Here is a 20643-nt window from a genome sequence, read left to right as displayed (position 1 = left end):
GGGAAAGACACAGGTTAGAGTATGGTACCAATAAAGTGTGAAATGATGTCCCAAATGTCCCTGTTGGGCAAGCTGCCTAGAGCCTGCACATTTTTAATCCTCATGTTTTAGCTAGAAGTGAAAACTAAAAAAAAAAAAAAAAAATTACATAAGCACTTACCATCTAAAATAAAGCAGTTTGACATTCAGGAACAGTAACTTTTGGTTGTCAGGGAAGTGAATTAGTGATGATATTAATTTATGTTTTCTATGGAAAAACTGCCTACAGAGGTGTTGAAAATTATCACATACTTCACTTAATTAGCTACTTAAGAAGCTGCATTGGTACCTCAGCTCCAGAAGACCAAGAGCATCACAGTTAAATCCAGGTGGAATGACATTTAATCTGATTTCATGGTAATGACAGATACATATTTTTGACATTCCACTGAGAAACTAAAAGCACCAAGAATAATTCTCCACATTAGTAAGAACTGTGCAAATGGACAGGATGGTGTGTGAAATGGAGGTGACTGAGCATTCAGCACTTAGAAACATAGCTGAGATCACAGTCCTTGCCCAGAAGACTTCCACTAGCTTAAATTTGCAAAAGAAAATGTTGTGTGTAACTCAAATATGGAATTTGTACTCCAGAAACTTAGTTTTATCTCTATGAGACAAGAACAGGCAGTTCTAGTGGCCTAGGAAGGATGATACAGAAAAGCTGAAGTCCCTGAGGACTCCATAGCAGATGAAGGCATGGACCCTCTGAAATTAGGAGTTCAGACTCCTCTTTTTTGGAGGAAAAAAGTTTCCCTTTGAGAGCATTCCACAGACAGAGTTTAATTTATATGTTTTGAGTCATCCTGAGAAGGTTGTATCTCTCAATTAATTAAGGCATGAGACTAGGGAAACGTAAATACCTGAAATAGCATGATGCCATTCACAGCCTCTGACAGCCTCCACTGAAGATTTTTATCAATTTCATTTTCTGCCTCAAGGGAGACTATTGACAGAGATTTTACAGGTAGATTGCTGACAAATCAAAGCTTTATGCCCTAGCTCTTCAAAAGATAATTTCTTCAGCTGTCTCTTTTTGTTTTGCTTTGTTTTTCCAGCTCTTTTTACTTCTGAATTTGTCATTTTGCCTTGAATTCCAATTTAAAAAGTTGCTGGAGGTGGAAGCATTGGCATTCTCCAGGCCAGCTCTCTTTGCTGTGCTAAGAGATGGAAGGATGATGACAGATTTTGAAAAAGGGAGATTACAGTAGATCAAAACGATAATCAAAAAGATAAAGACTGACTGGTACTACAGGTGCTGTGTTACAGCTCATCAAAACTAAGCACTGCTCTTGGATTTCCCATTGTCACCTACAACCAACACTAATTCCACAGCTTACTTCCTCCTGCATAAATAGGGAAAACCAATTATTCCCTTTGTGAAGTACCTTATTTGAGTGAATAGATGAACATCTGGTAGCATTTAGGAAATACTAAAGGAAAAACCCACAAGCACTGTAGAAAATAAGTGTAAAAGGCATTCCTGCCAGAAAGGAGAGGCTGTAGAGCTGGTCCTCCATCCAGCAGGCTAGAAATAACTCATCACTCTGGAGAGTCTCTGGAGATGGATACAGGCAGCATACTGAGACAGATCTCCTGGCTGAGTGCAACTAAGAAGGAAAAGCTATCCTAAAACAGGTGTTTCTGGGTAAACAGACTGTGGAAGACTTGAAACTTGAATAGATCAAACCAGTCCAGAGTCCCCCAGAGGACTTTTCTGGGCAAATTGCTTTTGTAAGAACTCAGTCAGGCTTTTTGTTGGAGAAAAACATGTGTATGTACTTAAGTGGGGTGTCATCTGTCTCCTTGAAGCACTTCCCCTCATCCTCTTCAAAGCAACTCTCTGCAGAGGAGTTTTAATACCTGCTCTGTGGTGATGTTACCATCAACTTTGCTTCTGTCAAGTACCTGCCCGCCAGAGGCATCTTGCAGAGCTGTGGCTGTACACAGGGCCACACTGCTGCTGTAATTGTTAAGCTCTGATGAGACACAAGAGAAGAGCTCTGAATAACCCCAGGTTGATAACTGTGCATTAATGGCAGTTGTAGGAAAACTTAATGACAGTGTCTCATCATCCCTGCCCAACACCTGGAGCTCAGGGCAGTCCAATGGTTGCAACTCAGTGGAATGTAGGTTTAATCCTACAGTCTGGCCAGCTCAGAGAACTGCCACCTCCAAAGTCACCGAAAGTCATGAGCCTGTCAGAAATTTCATCTGCAACCTCCTACTGATATCCATATTTTTACATCAAAGAAACAAATTAAAAATTACAGGCTGCATATACTTTGCTATAATAAGAAGCAGCAGCTATGTTTTCGGGTCCTAGCACACTGCTGATTCAGGGCAAAAAGCTCTTCCTAATTTAGCAGCCCTCCTACTTGCAGGAATCTGAGACTTTTCTCATGTCAAGCACAGGGGTAAACTGTGTTAAAAGCATAGGGAGTTCATTACCAGTGCAGTCTTTACTCACATAAGGGCTTTGGGATTAGCAACATAACTTCTCCTTCAGCTTCAACCATATATAAGCCCTACACCTGGTATCTTTTTTCTAATCAGCAATGTAATATAGGTGCACTTTAAAAAAAAAACATAACAAAACCCAACCTTATTTTAGCCAATATATATTCATAGATTGTTTGTTTGAATAGATTAAATTCTCAAGCTGGCAGATATTTTATTTTTGCACAAAAAACCACTGTACAGTTGCAAAAGAAAGAAAAAAAATGCATGCAAATAAAGTGGGCTATTCACATGAATTTCAAAGGAATTGTGTTTTACTCTTTTCAATCCAATGCCAATTAAGAAAAAATACTGGGAAAACATTTGTAAAATATGGCAAGTTTCAAGGTCAACATAGTATAGGTAACTATGCACTGTATTATTGTCTCATGCTTTTCTGAACTTGTTTTTATAATCTTACTGATATATCAGTGTTTGTTTTTGGGGTGTGGGTTATAAATTTCTAGGTAAGGACAGTTCTAATTTTCTGTTCATACACACCAGCTCTGAACCCAACTGGTGCCACATAGTGCTACTGGAATGCAGCCAACAATAAAGACCTGAAACTTACTTACTGCAAGTGTACTGATAAAGAGTATCTGTCTACATGAATTAAACCATACCCATTTTTTGGTAGATACACAAATACAGGTGTGGGTGAGTGTTTGTAGATAGACTGTGCATACATGGAGACACTTTGTTGCAGAAAGCAGGCCCTAATTTTTTAACTGGCTATAGTTGCACAAGAACAATGCCAATATATAATCCTATATATATATATATACTCTATATAATATATATAGTATATATATTCTATATATATTATATATATATATTCTATATAATATAGAATATAATATAATATATATATTATATATACTATATAATATATATAGTATATAGAATATATATAGAATATATATAGAATATATATATTCTATATATATTCTATATACTATATATATTATATAGTATATATAATATATAATAAAGCTGTTATCAATCCCAGTGCCATCACTTTTAATTGTACAATACATATTTTTTATTTTTTTTTTGGTGAAGGATTTAGGGTGAATATAGAAGCTGAAGTCCTTCACTAGGTCTGAGGGGTTAGGACTGGAGAAGCTTTGTGATATCTCTTGTTATGTAGATTTTACACAGAACATCTTTACTTACAGCCTTGCAATACACTCTGTACAGAAAGTGAGCTAAATGTTAGACTCCAGCCTAATGCACTTCTCAGGGGAATACATTATAACTCAGAAGAAAACACAGAACTATCCCATGCCGTGCATTTGACTTACCTTTACAGTGCAGTAAAAAATGCCTGTTCATGGGGCTGAACTTTGCACTGAAGTATGTGCACTGATCTCTCCAGAAGTTACATGAGAGACACTGACGATTCAATGATCCCGCTGTTGATACGCTGGGGAAAAAATGGAGCAGAAACATTTTCCATTGGGGTAAAATTAAATGAAGCAAGAATTAGCTAATCAAAGTGACAACACTGTTTTCACTCCCTATATTTCCCAAAATATGTCTTTCTCACTTTGTGCCTGATGCAACGTGGATGGGATTCCAAACCTGCCCAAAGCACAACTGGGGTTGCAATAACCAGAACTGCTGCAAGGTAACAGTGTTAGTAGGAAACCACTGAAAAACTCATTAACTTCAGATTTAAGCAGCGATGTTTGTGGAACAAAAAGGTTCTTTGCTCACACAATAAACTGCATCATTAGTCCTCATAAATATTATTTTTCTTTAGAAGATTTTCAGAACTTTAAAAATTAGGCATATTATATGCTTCCATTTAGGTTTAGCTTTTTAGATGCTTATACAGAGTGATATATAATCTATAAAATATATATTATATGCAATATTATACTTTAATAAAATTATGTTTCATAAAATATTAGAATAACTAATTGTATTTTTTAAAATAAAATATTGGCATTTTTAGTTTTGAAAAGCTTTGATTCTTTCCTTTTATAGCTCAAGTGTACTAATTTTTACACAATATAAATGATTACCCAACCTAAAAGCAGTAATTAAGCTCAGAGACTGTCATCATAGCACTTAAAGCTTAGGATGAAGATCCTGTTAATGCAGCCCCATGCACTTCTTACCTATGTAGCTGCCTTCCTCTTGCAGATTCTTCAGTGCTTAAGAAGTAACTGTGCCCAAGAGATGAAAAGGTTAAATTCAGTTTAGTGAACTGTCTGATTCAGGTGGTGTTTAGAGAAGTGTGACATATGAAAAATAACATTTTTAAAAAATAAAAATTCTCAAATATGAACAAGAGCAAATACTTATATATAAATATGAGTAACTTAGACCTACTATAAAAAGTAGTTATTACAGATGCTATATGATTTCATATTAAGACAGTGATGATCATAGTATTTCACAGTTTCTTTTTAATTCCTGTAATGCCCAGGAGCTCCAGTAGCAACCAGGACCCCTTTCTGCATATTACAAGCACAGAACAGAATGGTTTTCTTTGTCTCCCAGTTTTCTGTTTAATTCCAAGGAGTATAAAAAATCATATTGAAATCATATTCTAAAATACAATAGGCCTTGTGATACCTGAAAGCCTTAATAGCTGTAGGACACATATTCTTCTAGTTAGACACAACCTAGCACTGTAGTCAAGGTTTTACAGACAAGTTTGCATGGATGGAGAAAAGCTTAGCAGAGCTGCTGCAAGGATATTAAGGCAAGACCTTGGTGTGTCTGGGATGAGTTCCCCATAAGGTTTCTCCATGAGAAGGTGAAGGAGGGTAAGAAGTTCACTCAGGTGGCTCAGACAACCCACATGCAATCTCCCACCTCTGCAGGCTGAGGGCATCCAGATCTCATTTTTTATCTGGACCTTGGCAGAATTATCAATAATTTCTTTACAGAGATATTTTCAAACCCATGGAAGGGCTTAGCCAGAAGGGGCATTGGAGATAACAGGCACTGTTGCCATCTCAAAATGGTCTGTTATGAAATATTTATTTTACAGAATTAGACACATCTATTTATTTATATTTTTGACATGTGCAGGTATACATGAGGACTAACCAAGATGCACTACAGTTATTTGGATCTTTTAGATGCTTTAAGTCAGTTCTTTACTGATCCCAAAACATCACCAGATGTGCTGCATTTCCTTTTCAACTATAGCCCCAAGATAGGCTTTGGAAAGACTTCTCTCAGAGTGATGTGGGTATAAATCAGTTTTGGATAATCCCTCTGTATAATTTCAATTTATGAGGTTGAATCACACCTCCAAAGTCCAGAGATCTCATGCAGTAACCAAGAAAGCATAAAACTGAAGATCTGGTTTTTTATCAAGTACTAAATATACACTATGACTTCTTTCTGGAATCCAGGAAATAAGTCACCAAAATGTTATTATTGTCGTATTGTGTGTTCATTTCTTTTATTTAAGAAAATACACTGAGCCAACTGATGTCATGTATGCTCCTTTTCCCTCAGCATAAAAACAACATCCAGTAAGACACTGACAGATAAATTGTCTTACAACTGCCTTTTAGGTACTTGGAAATGTAAAATTCATGATAATGCTTAAAAATGAAAGAAATATCACGGCTTAATTTGGTGTCTACTATTTGCAGTTACATTGATTCCATTTTAATAACTCATGTGTTTTCAGAAATATACAAAGAGAATAATGCTTACATCTTCTGAGTATTTTCATCATACGCCAGGATTTTGATAACTTCCCAGTTTCCTGATGTGAGGTGTCTCACATTGATTTGTTCACTTTTAGCCTGGAGGAAGATGGAAAATATTAACTTTCACCTTACTTGTAACATTTTTCTTTGCTGAGCAGTACTGTCTGCACACTGATGATTACAGGGTTTTAAGCTTTCATGTGCCACATTACATCTTGAAATCACAACCTTCCCATTTTGACAGGCCTGAACTTCTAGTGTAAGTTCCCCTCTCTCTATATATAACCTTTCAAAGTTTACATAAATTATCTCAGTTTCTGTTACACTTTTTCCGCTCATAAGTAAACAGCCAATACAAGTCTTATACTTCAGGCTAAGGATCTTCTAAGTCCACTTTCTGTTTCTCTGTGTATCTTCTCATTTACAGGAGCAGAGCAGTGCAATCTAACACAGAACCTTATAACCCCAAACTCTGACCCAACATGTGCTCACCAAACTTTCATGTTTATCAAATGCTTCTACTGAGCCAAGACTGCTTGCAAAGATGCTGTGCCAAGAGAGGACACCAACACCACCCTCATCCAAGGAGGAAGGCAAACCTCGATGAGAAATGCACCATACAGACTCAGACATAGCTCTCAAGATCTAAACGTAGTTAAAGCCCCTGCTCCAAGATGCTCTCTCTTCATCCAGGGTCTATAAGAAGAATCTAAGAGCAGGCTCCAAATTTTGGCAGCTGTACCAAATGCTTACAAGCTGGGAAGCACACCTTGCTACATCCCATAAATTGTTTCTATTCCAGCTGCATCCTAGGAAAAATAACTGCCAGGAGTGAAACTTCAAAAACTCTGTTACAGACAGTGCTGGCAGCTTTCTCAGCCAATGCACCAGGAACTGAACTAGGAAAACATCAGGATGCAACACATTTCTACCTTGAGGTAAAACCAAACTCTGTGGCTGGAAGCTGCAGCAGACTCCTCATCAGACACAAGTCAAAACCAATGAAAACTGAAGAGTGAGAACTTCATTTGAGACTGCTTCCTAGTGCAAAATGTAAAATTCTTCTTTATGCTTCTGAGCATTAAAACTTCAGCCATTAATAGAGTTGAAAAGTGCTTTTTCTGCACCAGGGCTGTGATGCTTGGCCTCAATATAATAATTCCTTGGTTTTAAATTCAAAACAAATGTTGTAAAGAAAAGATATGATACTTCAGCTTATAGTTCAGCCTTAGTGGGTGACACTGAGCTGCTGGAGTTACAAAGGAGATCAGAGGGAGGATTTAATGGGGCTTTCTGGCCACATGCCCTGTGAACATGAAGCACCAGTCCATACATAATGAGAGTGGCCTAAGGGCTTATGTGGCCTGCAAAAAGTCATAAAGAGTTTTTTTTAAATCCCCGAGTTTCTGAACTGTTCATTGTAAACTCAGAGTTCTGCACCACCATCAGCAATAAGTAGAAAGCAGAAAATGCTCAAGAACTTTGAGACATGACTGGAAATGGCAAAGCAGAAATGAGTCCCTTAGAACAGATCTATTCTGTAGGAGATCCACAAAGAAAGAATCATGCAGTAACTCTATGACAAGACTTGCACATCCCAACTGAAAACAGGACACTGTGCCAGGTGCTGTACATATGTTTATGACATTGGTTCCCTTGTTCTGGAAGGGTCTCATACTTATTGCTGTCTCCAGGAATGATTAAAATACAAATCAGTGATTTATTATAAGTGACTATTTCTTCTCTGTAGAGAGAGAGAAGCTGCAGCAATTGAAAAAGATATTTAAATATTGAGATTACAGAATCTAACAAGAAACAGCAATAAAAAGCTCAGCCAACATGCATAAACACAGTTATTTTTTTCAAGGTTACAGCCATAATACATAATTTATGAAGCCTGCAGAAAGTTCTTGCCTTGATCCATTACAGTTACTTTATAATTCTTATTATTTTTTGGTTGGGAAAAAGAGACTTTCTAGAGTTGCAAAGCCCAAAGTAAGAAAAGTCTAGAGGAGTAACACACGATTCAATCCCATTTTGAAATTAATTTCTTTTAAATATTTCATAAGCAACTAAAAGCATTTGAAAACAATAAACCCAACATCTAACCCTTACCCTAACAGTAAATAATGTATGATAAACAGTAACCTTCTTAACAGTGGCCTCCCCTTGCAAGATTTAATTAGATGTTTCTGCTCATCTGCTTTGGTTGTATCACTGACACTGCTTTCCTAAAGTACAGTCAAAGAAACACAGCCCAAGAAAGACCATCATTTGTCATCATTTGTTGTAAGACTGACAAATAAGCTCCAGTGATTTAATTAACCTAAAGCAAGCCATTAAGATTTACTTCTTTGTCATGTATGTCCATGTCACTTCTGGGTTTTAACTCCCCTGCACTTGGAGATTGATTTCTGTTAATGATCTGATACCTGCCCTGAGTAAAACAGAGAAGTAATGAGAATCTAAGTGGCAAATCCCAATATTACCCAAGCTTCATCATGAAAAAACTGGGATCACCTGGGTAGCAGCAACCTGCTGACTGGTTTAAATTCTGCAGGGCACCTGTTATGCTGCTGTGGCTCTCCCAAGGTGTGACAAAATCTGATGTGACAAAGGGCTTTATGTGCAATGGTTAATATAACTTTTATGTCTTGGTGTTTGCTTTAGGAATAATAGACAATCAGATTAATGCAGTGTGTAAAGCACATCATATAAACACATTTCCTGTCCTTTATTGCCCTGTATCAGCCCCATTACCACACAGAATGCTGCTTATTGATGTGTAATGGTTGATAGAAACATGGGATACCACATTTTCTCTTCTTTTCAGGAGCAGCTGTATACTTAGAGTCAAACTCATCCTTGGAGATACCATGTAGATTTGTTTATTCATGGTGATAGCAACCAAAATTTATTTTTTTTATTTATTTTTGGATCTGTACAGTACCCAGGGCTCTCATTCTGCCTAAAAGGGATGGAATACTATACTCTTAATCATAAACTTGACTTTAAATATCATTCTGATGGGATTAAAACATGTATTCAGCAGTAGGTATATGTTTGATTATCTTAGTGAATACAAGTGGGCTTAACCTTTTGCTTAAGTATTTTTCTGAATGAGGACTGAGTTTCCTGGGCTCTTTAGCAATGAAAAATGTCAGAGTCTACAGGTCTAAGACACATTTGATTCCACTTGTAACACCCTTGGGAACTCTGAAAGTTATCTTTCAGCTCTTCATCATTATAATTTAATGTAAATTAAAGATGCTTTTTCCCATGGGAAATAAGCCAAAACAAGACTTGATTGACTAAAAGCTTTTGTTCTACTGTGGTTTTTGTGTGGTTACTGTATTAATACACTTTTACCAGATTGGCATCTGAGGTACCATTTTCTTTAGAAGATAAGAGTTTGACATAGTTTTGATCCTTTTTTCCTTGTTTGATTCTTTCTTGATATATTAACTCTAGTGAATGAGTATCTTGCTCTTGCTTCCTCAGGTTAAATTTGCATTAAAAATCTTTTGCTCTTTTTCAGTCTGCACTGTGCTGTGAACCTGTTTCAGACTCAATAATGTTCATACCAGAACACTGTCATAAAGGGAGATAACAGAGCTGCCTGGTGCAAGTCTGATATTTTGATGTTTTGGGTACCTTGATAATCCCTCCTATGTCATCTGGCTCTGGCAAAGGACCTGGATTAATGCTCTGCTGATTTTAATAGATGCCTTGGAGTGTTCTGTTCCAGGGCATAATTTCCCGTATTAGTTCATCACAACTTCATACCAGTGACCTTCAAAGTCATAGTGCAAATTTATCTTCTTTCAGATTCTTCTTTGGAAAAAGCAATGACCCTGAGAAATGGAAACCACTGGAAAACGTTGCAGTTGGGATTAAGAGTTCTAATTTTCACAGAATCTTAAGTTTTGGGAATTGCCTTCCTTTACTGTTGTCTGTAAAAGCAGAATTCTGAATATTCTGAATTGCCATCTAATATTATACTTATCCATATATAGTGTATATAAAGAGATAAAAATGAGCATTTCTGTAGATTTCTAGAATTGTTACTGACAGAAAGGTTTAAGAAAACACCCCTGCTTGTCTACAGAGGTAGAACAGAAACATGAGATCTTCCAGAAACAGTAGTTTGGAAGCACCTGTCATTTACATACCTTAGATCTCTTAGCAGAGATCTAAGAGACAGAGCTCCATTTAATCTGCAAGAAGTCATAAATATGTCCTTCTGTGCCAAGTGGCAACCTGTGACAGGACCTCAACACAAGTGTGTATATGTTATTGAATTGCAAGGGTCATGTGTCCTCAGTAAAGGTTCTAGACAACCACCAGCATATTAAAAATACAGTGAACTAAAACCTTACCTGAACAGTAAACATGGCTATGTGGTGAAATTCACCCCGGCCTCCCTGCTTCACTGGGACAGTCATGAAGAACTTGCTGCCATCCTTGGAGAAAACTGGTTCTTCATTCTACAGATGTGAGAAAGTTGGTGATACCTTTCCATGGACTTCATAACAAAAGATTAGTTCAGTTTTTTTGTCTGCCTGGTTTTGGTAGTTGCTGGGCTCATAAAACAACTAGAGAAAAATCCCTGCCTTTTAAGTATATTCTGCAAAGCCTAACAAAAATGTGGTGGCTAAGGGGAAATGTAGTTCATGCCAGTCGTCACCATTGTGCAGTCTTGTCCTAAAACATGGGTTGTAGCCCTTGCAAAACTCTCCTTCCCAATGACAGGTCTGATAGTCTCATCCCTAGGACCACAGGACTTTCCAGGGTACGTTCTTTTACAGACATGCAGTTTATGGCAGAGGTAAGTCCTACTAGTGAGGAGGGGAACAGATGTTTCCATGATCTGGACTCAGCAAAACATTACTAAGTGCATGCTTAATACTTAATAATTTTGTTAAAGTAATATGAAAAAAAAACCCATATTGAAGTGCTTTGCCTTACCATAAATTTTAACCTGATGTGATGCCATCTCTCCATGTCTAACTTTACACAGAAATATTAAAGGAAAATGGCTTGCTATAAAAGCATAGATTTTTTTTAAAGTGATTTCTCATTTGCACATTGCAAAATGAAGCCTGAAATTTATTTTAAATAGAATGTGTTTCATCCATTTACTGGATAGCTCTTTTGAAGCAATGAAAATGGAATCAGTTGCTGACATATTAGTTCAGCATATTGTTCTGGGTATTAATTTAGAAATCTTATTTTTACACATTCCAATTATAGCTTGTATGACCTCTAATCAATCTTTGGACTCCTTAATTTGGTGAGGTTATTTTTTAATCAGAAAAAAAATAAGTGCAGTAGATGGGACACATTTGGAATGGGATTTGTCTGATCTGTCTTTAACCACCCAAGGTACTTAACACGTTCATCTGAGTGCTGACTTCACTGAATGCAGAGATCAGAAAGTGAAGGGAACATCACTTTGGAACCCCAGACAGGTGTCTCAGTTCAAAGGGTTGAACTGCTGGCTGGAAGTGCAATCTCTCTCCAGCACTGACCCACTGGGGTCAGTGCTGGTGAAATGTCCTCTGGGTGATGCTAAGTGACAGGATTCCCACTGTCAGAGAAACAAGCTGCCATCTGAATGTTTACACAGACACTGCTATAATCCTCAGCTCTTAAATTAATTTAGGATCCTAAAAAGTATTCAGTTTTAAAGGGACTGGCTTTTAATACCCTACAGAATAACAAATAATTAAAATTACAATGAAGCAATCGCACATTGTACATCCAGAAACAGCATTTATACCATACCTGCTTAGGAAGCCACAGGTCTGACTGCATTTCATATTTCTAAAAAAGAATAAAATTGCTTTTATGGAAAAGCTATAGATAATAAAATACTTCCCACACTCAGCAACGGGTCTCTACATATTTCATGTGTTTTTTCTACTGCATTACAATCTTCACATCTCCTCACTGGCACCTACGTTGAAACAAGTGATAATTAAAAATTCAGCTGCTTTATCCAGAATTCTCAGTGGAACACCACATGGGACCTAAGAATGCCTTTTTTAGTCCTTTCTGATTAGATATCAAGAAGCTTTATGCAGGCATTTCTATTTGTTTTTTATCTCTGGGCATGATATCTTGATATCTGGATATCTTAGGTCCTTCATCAACACTGGGCAAACAGCCAACATCAAGCTCAAAGCATGAAACCTTTCCAAATCACAATCCCTTGTTTTAATGGCTTGTAGTGTGGCATTAGTGAAGACGAAAAAAAAAAAATCAAATTATTGCTGTTGATTGGTCAGACTCATATTTCATATCATAACATCAAAAAACCCAGACCCAAATACTATGCATATATTGTTTGAAAAATTTATAGAATATACATTAGCTGTTGTAAATTGTCACAGTCACACTGAAGTAATTAAAATTTATTAGCTATAGAAGGATCATCTATAGCCTGAAAAATGAAAAAACTGTAGCTACTACAGCAGCTGGTTTTCTGCAGGGCTATTTTGGAATCAAGAACATCCACAAAATGATTTTAAAAAAATTAAAAAATAGGTTTATATTTGAAACTGAATGGTCTGATACAATTTTAAATCCTCACAATACGGCCTTTCCTCATTCATTCCTGAGTCCAAGAGCATCCCTTTATCCCAGCATGGGAACCAGTCAGGGTTACAAGCGTGAGCCCCATCTGAGCTGTGCTCCATGTGGTGACCTTCCTCACCCATCTACAAGGTCCTTTGCTGCACTTTATTTCTTCTGAAGTGGAACTTTTCAACTCCTCTCTCTCACATTATGTCCTGTTTCAAAGCTCCTTGGATACCTGCTTCAGGTTGTGGTCAAGTCCACTTGACCATGGAGCACACAAGGGCTTCCTTTCTGCAGTGACTGCTCACAGTGGCTCACAACTCACTTTCTGAACAAAAGGGCACAAGGTAAGAAGAAACTCAATGAACAAGCCTCCATGTGCACCATCTTAATCCATACTTTGGGGATTTATTCACAGTTTCTGAGTCAGGAAAACCAACCTGCACTATGTATCAAAAGAAGCAAAGTCTCCCTAACACTTTAAAATTACTGATTCATCAGCAGACACCAATGGGAGCCTTTTGACTCAGAGGCCAAATTTAGACTTATATAATCACTCATAATCATTCACACTGCCAAAGTATACCCCATGCTTTGGAGCATCTGTTGGTACTGTTATTAGCATGCATAGAAAATATTTATACTTTTAGCTAGATCTGGGAAGAGACCATGACTCAGAATGGGAAATGGGCCAACTGCATTCAGGATGCAAGATTGACTGTGAAAAAGGAGAGATGTAATGCAGGAGTGTCAGAAGTCAAAGTCTGGGTCAAGGGATGCGATGTGGTTGGACTCAAATATTTCAGTTTGGCTTACATTCAAAATTAAATATTCCAGCTGCCTTCCAATTTGATTTTTTCTAAAGTTATTTAATTCTGCTGTTGAATGTGCATGAATTATCAGAATTTAACACATTTTTCCTTAAACATGTAATCTGTGAGAGACAGAAGATCTGGAATAAAACTGTTGGGGGAAAGAGGAGAAAACAGGCACCTGAAAATATCTGACAGAAGATGAGCTTGTCCCTGCACCAGCTATATTCAAAGTACATGATGTTTAGCAACTGCAGTTTCCACTGAACTTAATGAATGAACAAAGCTTAGTAATTCTAAAAATGTCACTCAAAGTTGCTAATTGCATGAAATCATCTCAACAGATATGGAGTTTTCTTACATCTATTTCCTCTCTGTTGACTAATTATATTCAACTTGCAAATAATGCATTTGAAAACTGATTTCTGAAAATCCTTTCCTGAATATGAAACAAAAATGCAGGAAGAAACCTTGAAAAGAAAATTTAGGAAAAACAACTTACCTTGCTGCAAGCCCCAGTTGTGGTTTCACAAAGTGTAAGGATGGAGATATTCTGAGGTCTGTTTAACCACCTCACCACAGCCTTGGTGTTGCTTACCCATTTCACCATAGTGATGTAATATTCTCTAAGTAAAAATTGGAAAACACAATCAGATCATTCCTGTTGCTGATGAGACATTTTTGCTTAAAAAATACAGAGTTCATCAAATTTTGGATTTGTACTGCATCACAGTATCAGTACTGATGGATGGAGAAAATAACCCCCAAAAGCCTGACATCTGTGTTCTGAGGAGGAGGAAGGCTGAGTTCAATTGGGCTGCTCCCCTGGGAAATCTATACTCCACAAACAACCCTGCTCAGCCATTTGAAATGGATAAACTTTACCACCTATGAAGCACATATTCATGAAGCATTTATTCATGAACACACATGAGCCAACTACTTGCTGGACAGATTAAAAGCAGACACTGAATTCCAACAGAAGTCAGCATTTCCCCTTAGGAAATACCTTCAGAAGAAACACAGTTTTGAAGAAGAACCCAGCCCTACCGCAATACAAACCAAAACAAACCAGGATGGTAAGTTGTAATGTTAAGAGTGCAGGCCAGACCACTTTAAAATTTTACTCGTTATAAACCAGTAAGTGTTTTATAAGAGGAGTTCTGCACAAAGGGGAAGTCACACCCAATCCAGAGAATGCCAGCTTCCATTTTAACAAACAAAACCTTAACAAAACTTTTAACAAAGTTGATAATTATTGGCCAAATTAGCTGTCCCTCAATGACTCTGGCAGAGCAAGGGAGGCTTCTTAGGCACATACTCAGGGTATGGAGTATCTGCCGCTCTCTTCCCTAAATCCTTCCAGGCTGTCAGATTGGGATGTTACAGAAGATCTGTTGCAGCTGGTCAGCCCAGCCAGTCTTGCTTGATTTCCCTACCTGTGGCAGCTTTCAGTCCAGCTGAGTTATGGGCAACAGTGGAGTGAACTCATCTGGAAACTCAGCCCCCCTCACAAACAAGGCTCTTGGCTTGCACATAATTAGGCTTTTAATCTAATACTGATGGAGATGTCATTACTCTTTGACAACATATATTTAATTATACATTCAAAAGACTCCTAGTAGCAGAGCCAACAGTCGAGTTGTGTTCAACTGTGACACTTCCCACAAGAGATGCAGGAGATAGCAAGTCCCTGCAGCTTCTTCAGCCTCAGCCGGGTGCTATATTTGAAGAACACAGCTGAACAACCAAATATGCACAACTTTCTTCTGGCTTTTATGTTTGACTTTTAGGAAGACAGGTATTTTCACATGTAGATACCAGAATGATTAGAAATCACGTCAGGTACATCCTGAGTCTAATACATAAGTGGTTTTGTTTTTGAAAACTTTTCAACTTACTGAGGAGCAAAAGTGTACACCAAAAGTAACACAAGTTTTAACACAAGACAAGGTGACTGGTCAAAGCCAAGGAATGATCCAGCAAAAAAACTGGGGACTGCAATGCCAAGCTCCTGGTAACTGTTTCTCTGTATCAGAACTCAAGAAACAAGAGGTTAAAACTTCTCTCTCTGCAGTCATGTCTTCATAAGGTCATTCTGAATCATTCCAACTGTGCATACAGAAGCCCAAGGATAGCCAAAAGGAAATGCTCAAAACATGTATATAAGGAGATACTGGTATTCAGACATTAAGGTAAGACAGCATCCACTGACAACAAAGCCAAAATAATCTCAAAATCAAATTCTAAAAATTAGAGCCCGAACTGTTCTATTTGATAAAGTGAAAGATGAAAACAGCAGATACAATCAGTCAGAATCCAGCCAACGTAGAAATTAAAAGTCCAAATCAAACCATAACATCATCTTCTATTACTGACATAAAACTCCTTGATCACTGAAATGAAAGCAAAAGATCATTTTGTTTCTTTTTTATCCCCCCTTTCATAAACTATGCTTAAAAGCACGTTCAAATTTCACTATATATATATAGGTAGAAACACACATCCTTCTGAAATTAAATACCACCTCCAGGTGACATTCCTTTTTAATGTGCAGTTTTGCAGTCAATCTGTTGTTTCACACATCTCACGTACATACACACAGACAGAGTAGTAGTTTTGTCACAAGTCAATAGATATAACCAAGTCAAAGTTCATAGAGGGAAATCTTATGTTTTATTAGACTGGCTGAAGCCTGCAGGGCAAAAAACTGTTTTAGATCTGAGGAAGCTGTTGTTAGTTTGCATCCCAACCTCACAGGCTTTTTTTCTGCAACTAATCTATTGTTCTGGTAATGGAAAAACACTCTCTCTTTCCCTTCAGACCCAAATACACGACTATAAAGGTATTACTAAACCCTCTGCATCTGTACATACATTATATTTCCTCACAATATCACTTTGAAGAGGAAAGACTACAACTGCTCCCTGGACAAAGGACGGAAGCAAGATGTTAAATAAAAAATTAGACCTATTTTAGAAGCTCCGCTAGATACCCATCAAATCAGGTGCTCTACAGCACTTTGCTTGTTCAGAGCACAACTTTCACCTTTGTTCAGGAACATTTCTTAAACCAGATTGTGGATTAATTTACTTCATGTCCAAAGAGTAGCAAACACAATTATCGATCCCTTTGTGCAATGTGAGTTTAAACTCTGTATCACACAGGGGCTGTGTGGCAGAGACAGAATACACATTTAGCATTTAATTGGCCTAATGAGAGTGGCCTTTTAATTCTCGCTGTGCCTTGTTTTATTCAAGCTGTGTCTCCTTACCCCACTGCTAACTTTCTTTTTCCTACACTCTGTGTAGCCAGAGTTTTCCCAGGTTTTTCCTTTTTAATCCCTTTTCTTACAGTAGGGCTGCTTTAAGATGGGAACCATAAAATCCATTTTCTGATACCCATCTCCTCTATCCCCCCCACCATCTCACCAGCTCTCAGCGTTCACAATGAAATCCCTGATGTCAAGAAAACTTCATTCATTCCCTGCCTCACTGACCTGCCTTTTTGGTTTTTAGCCAGTCCCCATTTTTATGTCTAATCAAGTTTTCATCTCAGGCTTTTTAGTCTCTTCCCTTTTATCAGCCCTACAATTTTTTTCTTTCTGAACTCCAAAGTTAGCTTCTTTACTCTCAATAACTCTGACAGAAAACACTAAAGACACTGAATACAGCAAAGGCAGTGTCCTTACACAGCATTCCATGATCTGTCAGTATAGAAGGAGTTTGCATGTGACTCACTTTATTCTGCATTGGATTGAATCAGGCAGTGCATAAAAACAAGGGCTTCAAGCTCCTTGACCAGATGTAGAGCTCTTTATAGCATTTATATCTCTTGCTTCCCTTCAAATTGGCCTGAGGCAATAATATGAGATAATCAGTATAAAGAATGTAGAGCTTTTCTTTAGGCTTGTGAATCAGGACATGACAGGGCAGCTCAACAGCAGGAGCTGGAACATCCCATGTGTGCCAAGGAGGTGTTGCACACGGAGGAAGGTTGGAGACTGAGAGGGATGGAAGATAATCAGCAAGCAAAAAATGTTCAGCTGTAGGTGTTAAGACAGCAAATGTCTTTCCTGAGCATATGGCAATTACCTTTTTTTTCCCAAAGACTTGTAACTTGATGAAATCTGTGTTCGTTTTTCACTGGTGATATGAAATATGTTAAATATCAAAGGTGTTTATTACCCTTTGCCTAGCTTGAAGACCTATATTTTAAATCTTTCTTATTTGTGGAATGTTTTCCTTTATTTTCATGATCTCAATTGCTAAATAGTTCTATGGAGGCAGTTTCACAGTTTTTAAATACCTTTACGATCACTCAAAAATGTCCAGCACATCTTGTTTCATTGGTCAGTTTTGGGACTTTTGTGAATTGAAAGATACATATCTGGATCTTGCTGTCTGTGATTCTTATCTTAGCAAAGCTGACAGAGACAGTAAGCTGAACAAAGGGATTTGCTCTGCATTACACTAGAAGCATAATAACATTTGAACATTAGACACTTTGCTTTGAAATAGATTAACATTACAGGAAAATAAGTCAGTATAAAACTTTAAAATAAGGAACTGTTTCAGAAAGTGTCAGACTTGTCAGCTTCTGGCTCTTCACTATAATAAAGCAATGCACTCTAAGTTAAGCAAATGAGCTGATTATGAAAAAGATCTGCTTATAATAGCTGGAAGACATTTAACATTTATGGCAATGATGATTTTAATAGATTTGGGTTTGGGTAACAAGTACAACAGGGTTTGGGTAAAAAAAAATAAATAATCCAACTATTACGCTCTACCAGTTTGCTGGTAAGTTGTTATCCAAGAAGGTAAACAACAGAAACTCACCTCAGGCAAAATGTCCTAGAATATTTACTATATTCTTAAATTATTTCTGTGCTTGTCTATTGAAAAGCATATAAAACTTTACAGATAGTAATAGAAAATGTCATTCTCAGAAACATAGATGGGAAACAGCACAAATTGAGACCTGTGAGGTAGCTAAGATAACTACAGTTGGTTACTATTTTGGTATTCTAGACATGACTTTATCCATGCATATTTTAATGAATGTACTGCAGTTTTCTTCTGAAAAAAAGAAAAGGTATTTGGTTGGAAGGAAGCTACCCTTCCCATAAGCACTGGTGGCCACCATCTTTGTCAGGTTAAGAAGCTGTGCTTTCCATCTTTGTGCCACCGTGGATCCTGACCATGATCTTAGTAGCCTGACAGGATCTCATAATCCCTCTGGAATTTCCAAATTAGTGTGGGTGATACTCTGCCTTCAGGGGTGATAGACAGAGTAACTTCCCTCAGTCTGCTGGCCACACTCCTCCTAGAGTGGTCCAGCCTTGGTGTCAACAAGCAAATGCTCTTGGCTCCTGTTCTGCACAAATCCCTCAGCAGGAGAGGTACCTGGATAGGATTGTCTGGGAAGAGTGCAGAGCCAATGCAGCTTCCTCACCAGGGCTAAGAATGGGGAAAGCAAGCAGTGGATGATCCCCACATTGAGAACAGGAGCCAACTCACAGTTCTAGCCAAAAAATCTTTTCATCATGTATGGAAACACAGCTCTACTCTAATAAGTGCAACTTCTCCCAAGTGGGAGTTCACTTTGTATTTTCAACTTTGGAAATAATTTTTTTCTGTCTGGCAGGTCTAAATTCAAGTATGGGTTTGAAAAAAGTCACCTTACATAATTTCTTAATATTATATTAAAATATTATATCAAAATCTCCCCACTTAAAGGGATTCTGTAGGTGTCCTTAGTTACAGTGGTTTGTACTGACCACTGGCACACCATGCTGCTTTTTCCAGATTTGCAGCAGGAGGCAAGTATTAACTTTCCAAGAGGAACTTCAGGATCTAGCAGTGTATTAATGCACATGTATTTCATCATACACTTATACTGGCCTTCTAGGACTAATGAAATAAAGCCCTATAGTACAAAATCATGTTTACTACTGAAGAAAACATAATGTAAGTGTATACATAGAATAGAAACACCAAGGGGGAAACAGTAATTGCATAGAATACAACCACAAGTTACAAGGAAGACTCCCAGCATTTTTTTTCAGGGAATAAAAAACTAGGAGTAAATTTGTAAAAGTTATTCCTCTCTTTGTATCAAAATAACCTGAACAACACTTGGCAAGTACTACCAAGTACCTTTGTAAAGTCACTGCAAGCAGTAAGTGAAGGCAGAACATTGAATTTGCTCAGGTTTTTACCAGGTTTCCAGATGCCCTTAACAATCAAAAAGATTTCTGTCTTCAGGTGTCCTGCACTGCACACAGTCTGAGGAGAGCTGAGAAAATGAATATTACTTTTTATGGTTATAAATAACAGAAACCTTATTCCCTACCTATTTGTGTGGCTTCTCTGCCTAGGAGTGAATCTCTCCCAATAGAGCAGTTGGTTATGACTTGTACAATACATATCACCAGAACGTTTCTGCCTTGAAAGATCCATAAAACTATGTATGAGAGTCTCCCCTTCCATTTAATTCTGAAAGACTCCATAATGAATTGATTAGAAAAGAACTGAGAACACTAAAAGTAGCTAATACTTTATTAAAAAAACTAGTGCTTTTTTGAAAAACCTCCCAACATTACCAAATCCAAAGTTTTCCACTCCAGAAAGTGGAAAAGCTCATTCTTCATGCCCGTGTATATACTGATCTATGGATACGTATGGATTAACAAACAGTGTGGCAGCTGAATGCCACACAAATCCAGGGTCAGAATCCAAGATGTACAGTTTACTTGGCAGACAACTATATTCTACATTTTATAGAATGGATATTGTATCTTAATAGCTAAAATTAAGATGAAACCAAATTTTTTTCAGGTTTAAATAGTTTTACTCTGTTTCCTGATACAGCAGCAAAACAGAATTTAAACCATGAATGAATAATATTTAAACAGCAACAGTATTTTTATGAAGTACTAAAAAATCTGGTAAAGATGCCCCTTAAGTCTCACAAATAAATTCCACAAATTAAGCTATTGCTAGCCTCCAGATTAAAGATGTAAA

General features: G+C 37.4%; 1 protein-coding gene across 3 annotated transcripts in view; it reads right to left on the bottom strand.

Annotated features, from left to right (window-relative positions):
• Window positions 1–20643, bottom strand: part of DPP10 (dipeptidyl peptidase like 10) — a 182967-nt gene that overhangs the window by 21281 nt on the left and 141043 nt on the right. For 2 of the 3 annotated variants that reach the window (XM_008497029.2, XM_030453987.1), the window contains 6 exons: window positions 14118–14241; window positions 12009–12047; window positions 10601–10708; window positions 6226–6317; window positions 4665–4712; window positions 3843–3964 (listed from right to left, as the gene is read on the bottom strand). In XM_008497029.2, coding sequence (XP_008495251.1) covers window positions 3843–3964; window positions 4665–4712; window positions 6226–6317; window positions 10601–10708; window positions 12009–12047; window positions 14118–14241 — 533 coding nt within the window. The remainder of the gene's footprint in view (window positions 1–3842; window positions 3965–4664; window positions 4713–6225; window positions 6318–10600; window positions 10709–12008; window positions 12048–14117; window positions 14242–20643) is intronic. The other variant, XM_030453986.1, reaches the window with a different exon arrangement.

The sequence above is a fragment of the Calypte anna genome, chromosome 7 (genome assembly GCF_003957555.1).
Source record: "Calypte anna isolate BGI_N300 chromosome 7, bCalAnn1_v1.p, whole genome shotgun sequence".
NCBI lineage: Eukaryota > Metazoa > Chordata > Aves > Apodiformes > Trochilidae > Calypte > Calypte anna.
Note: the sequence above shows the minus strand (reverse complement) of the source record. Positions and strands in the feature narration are given on the sequence as shown.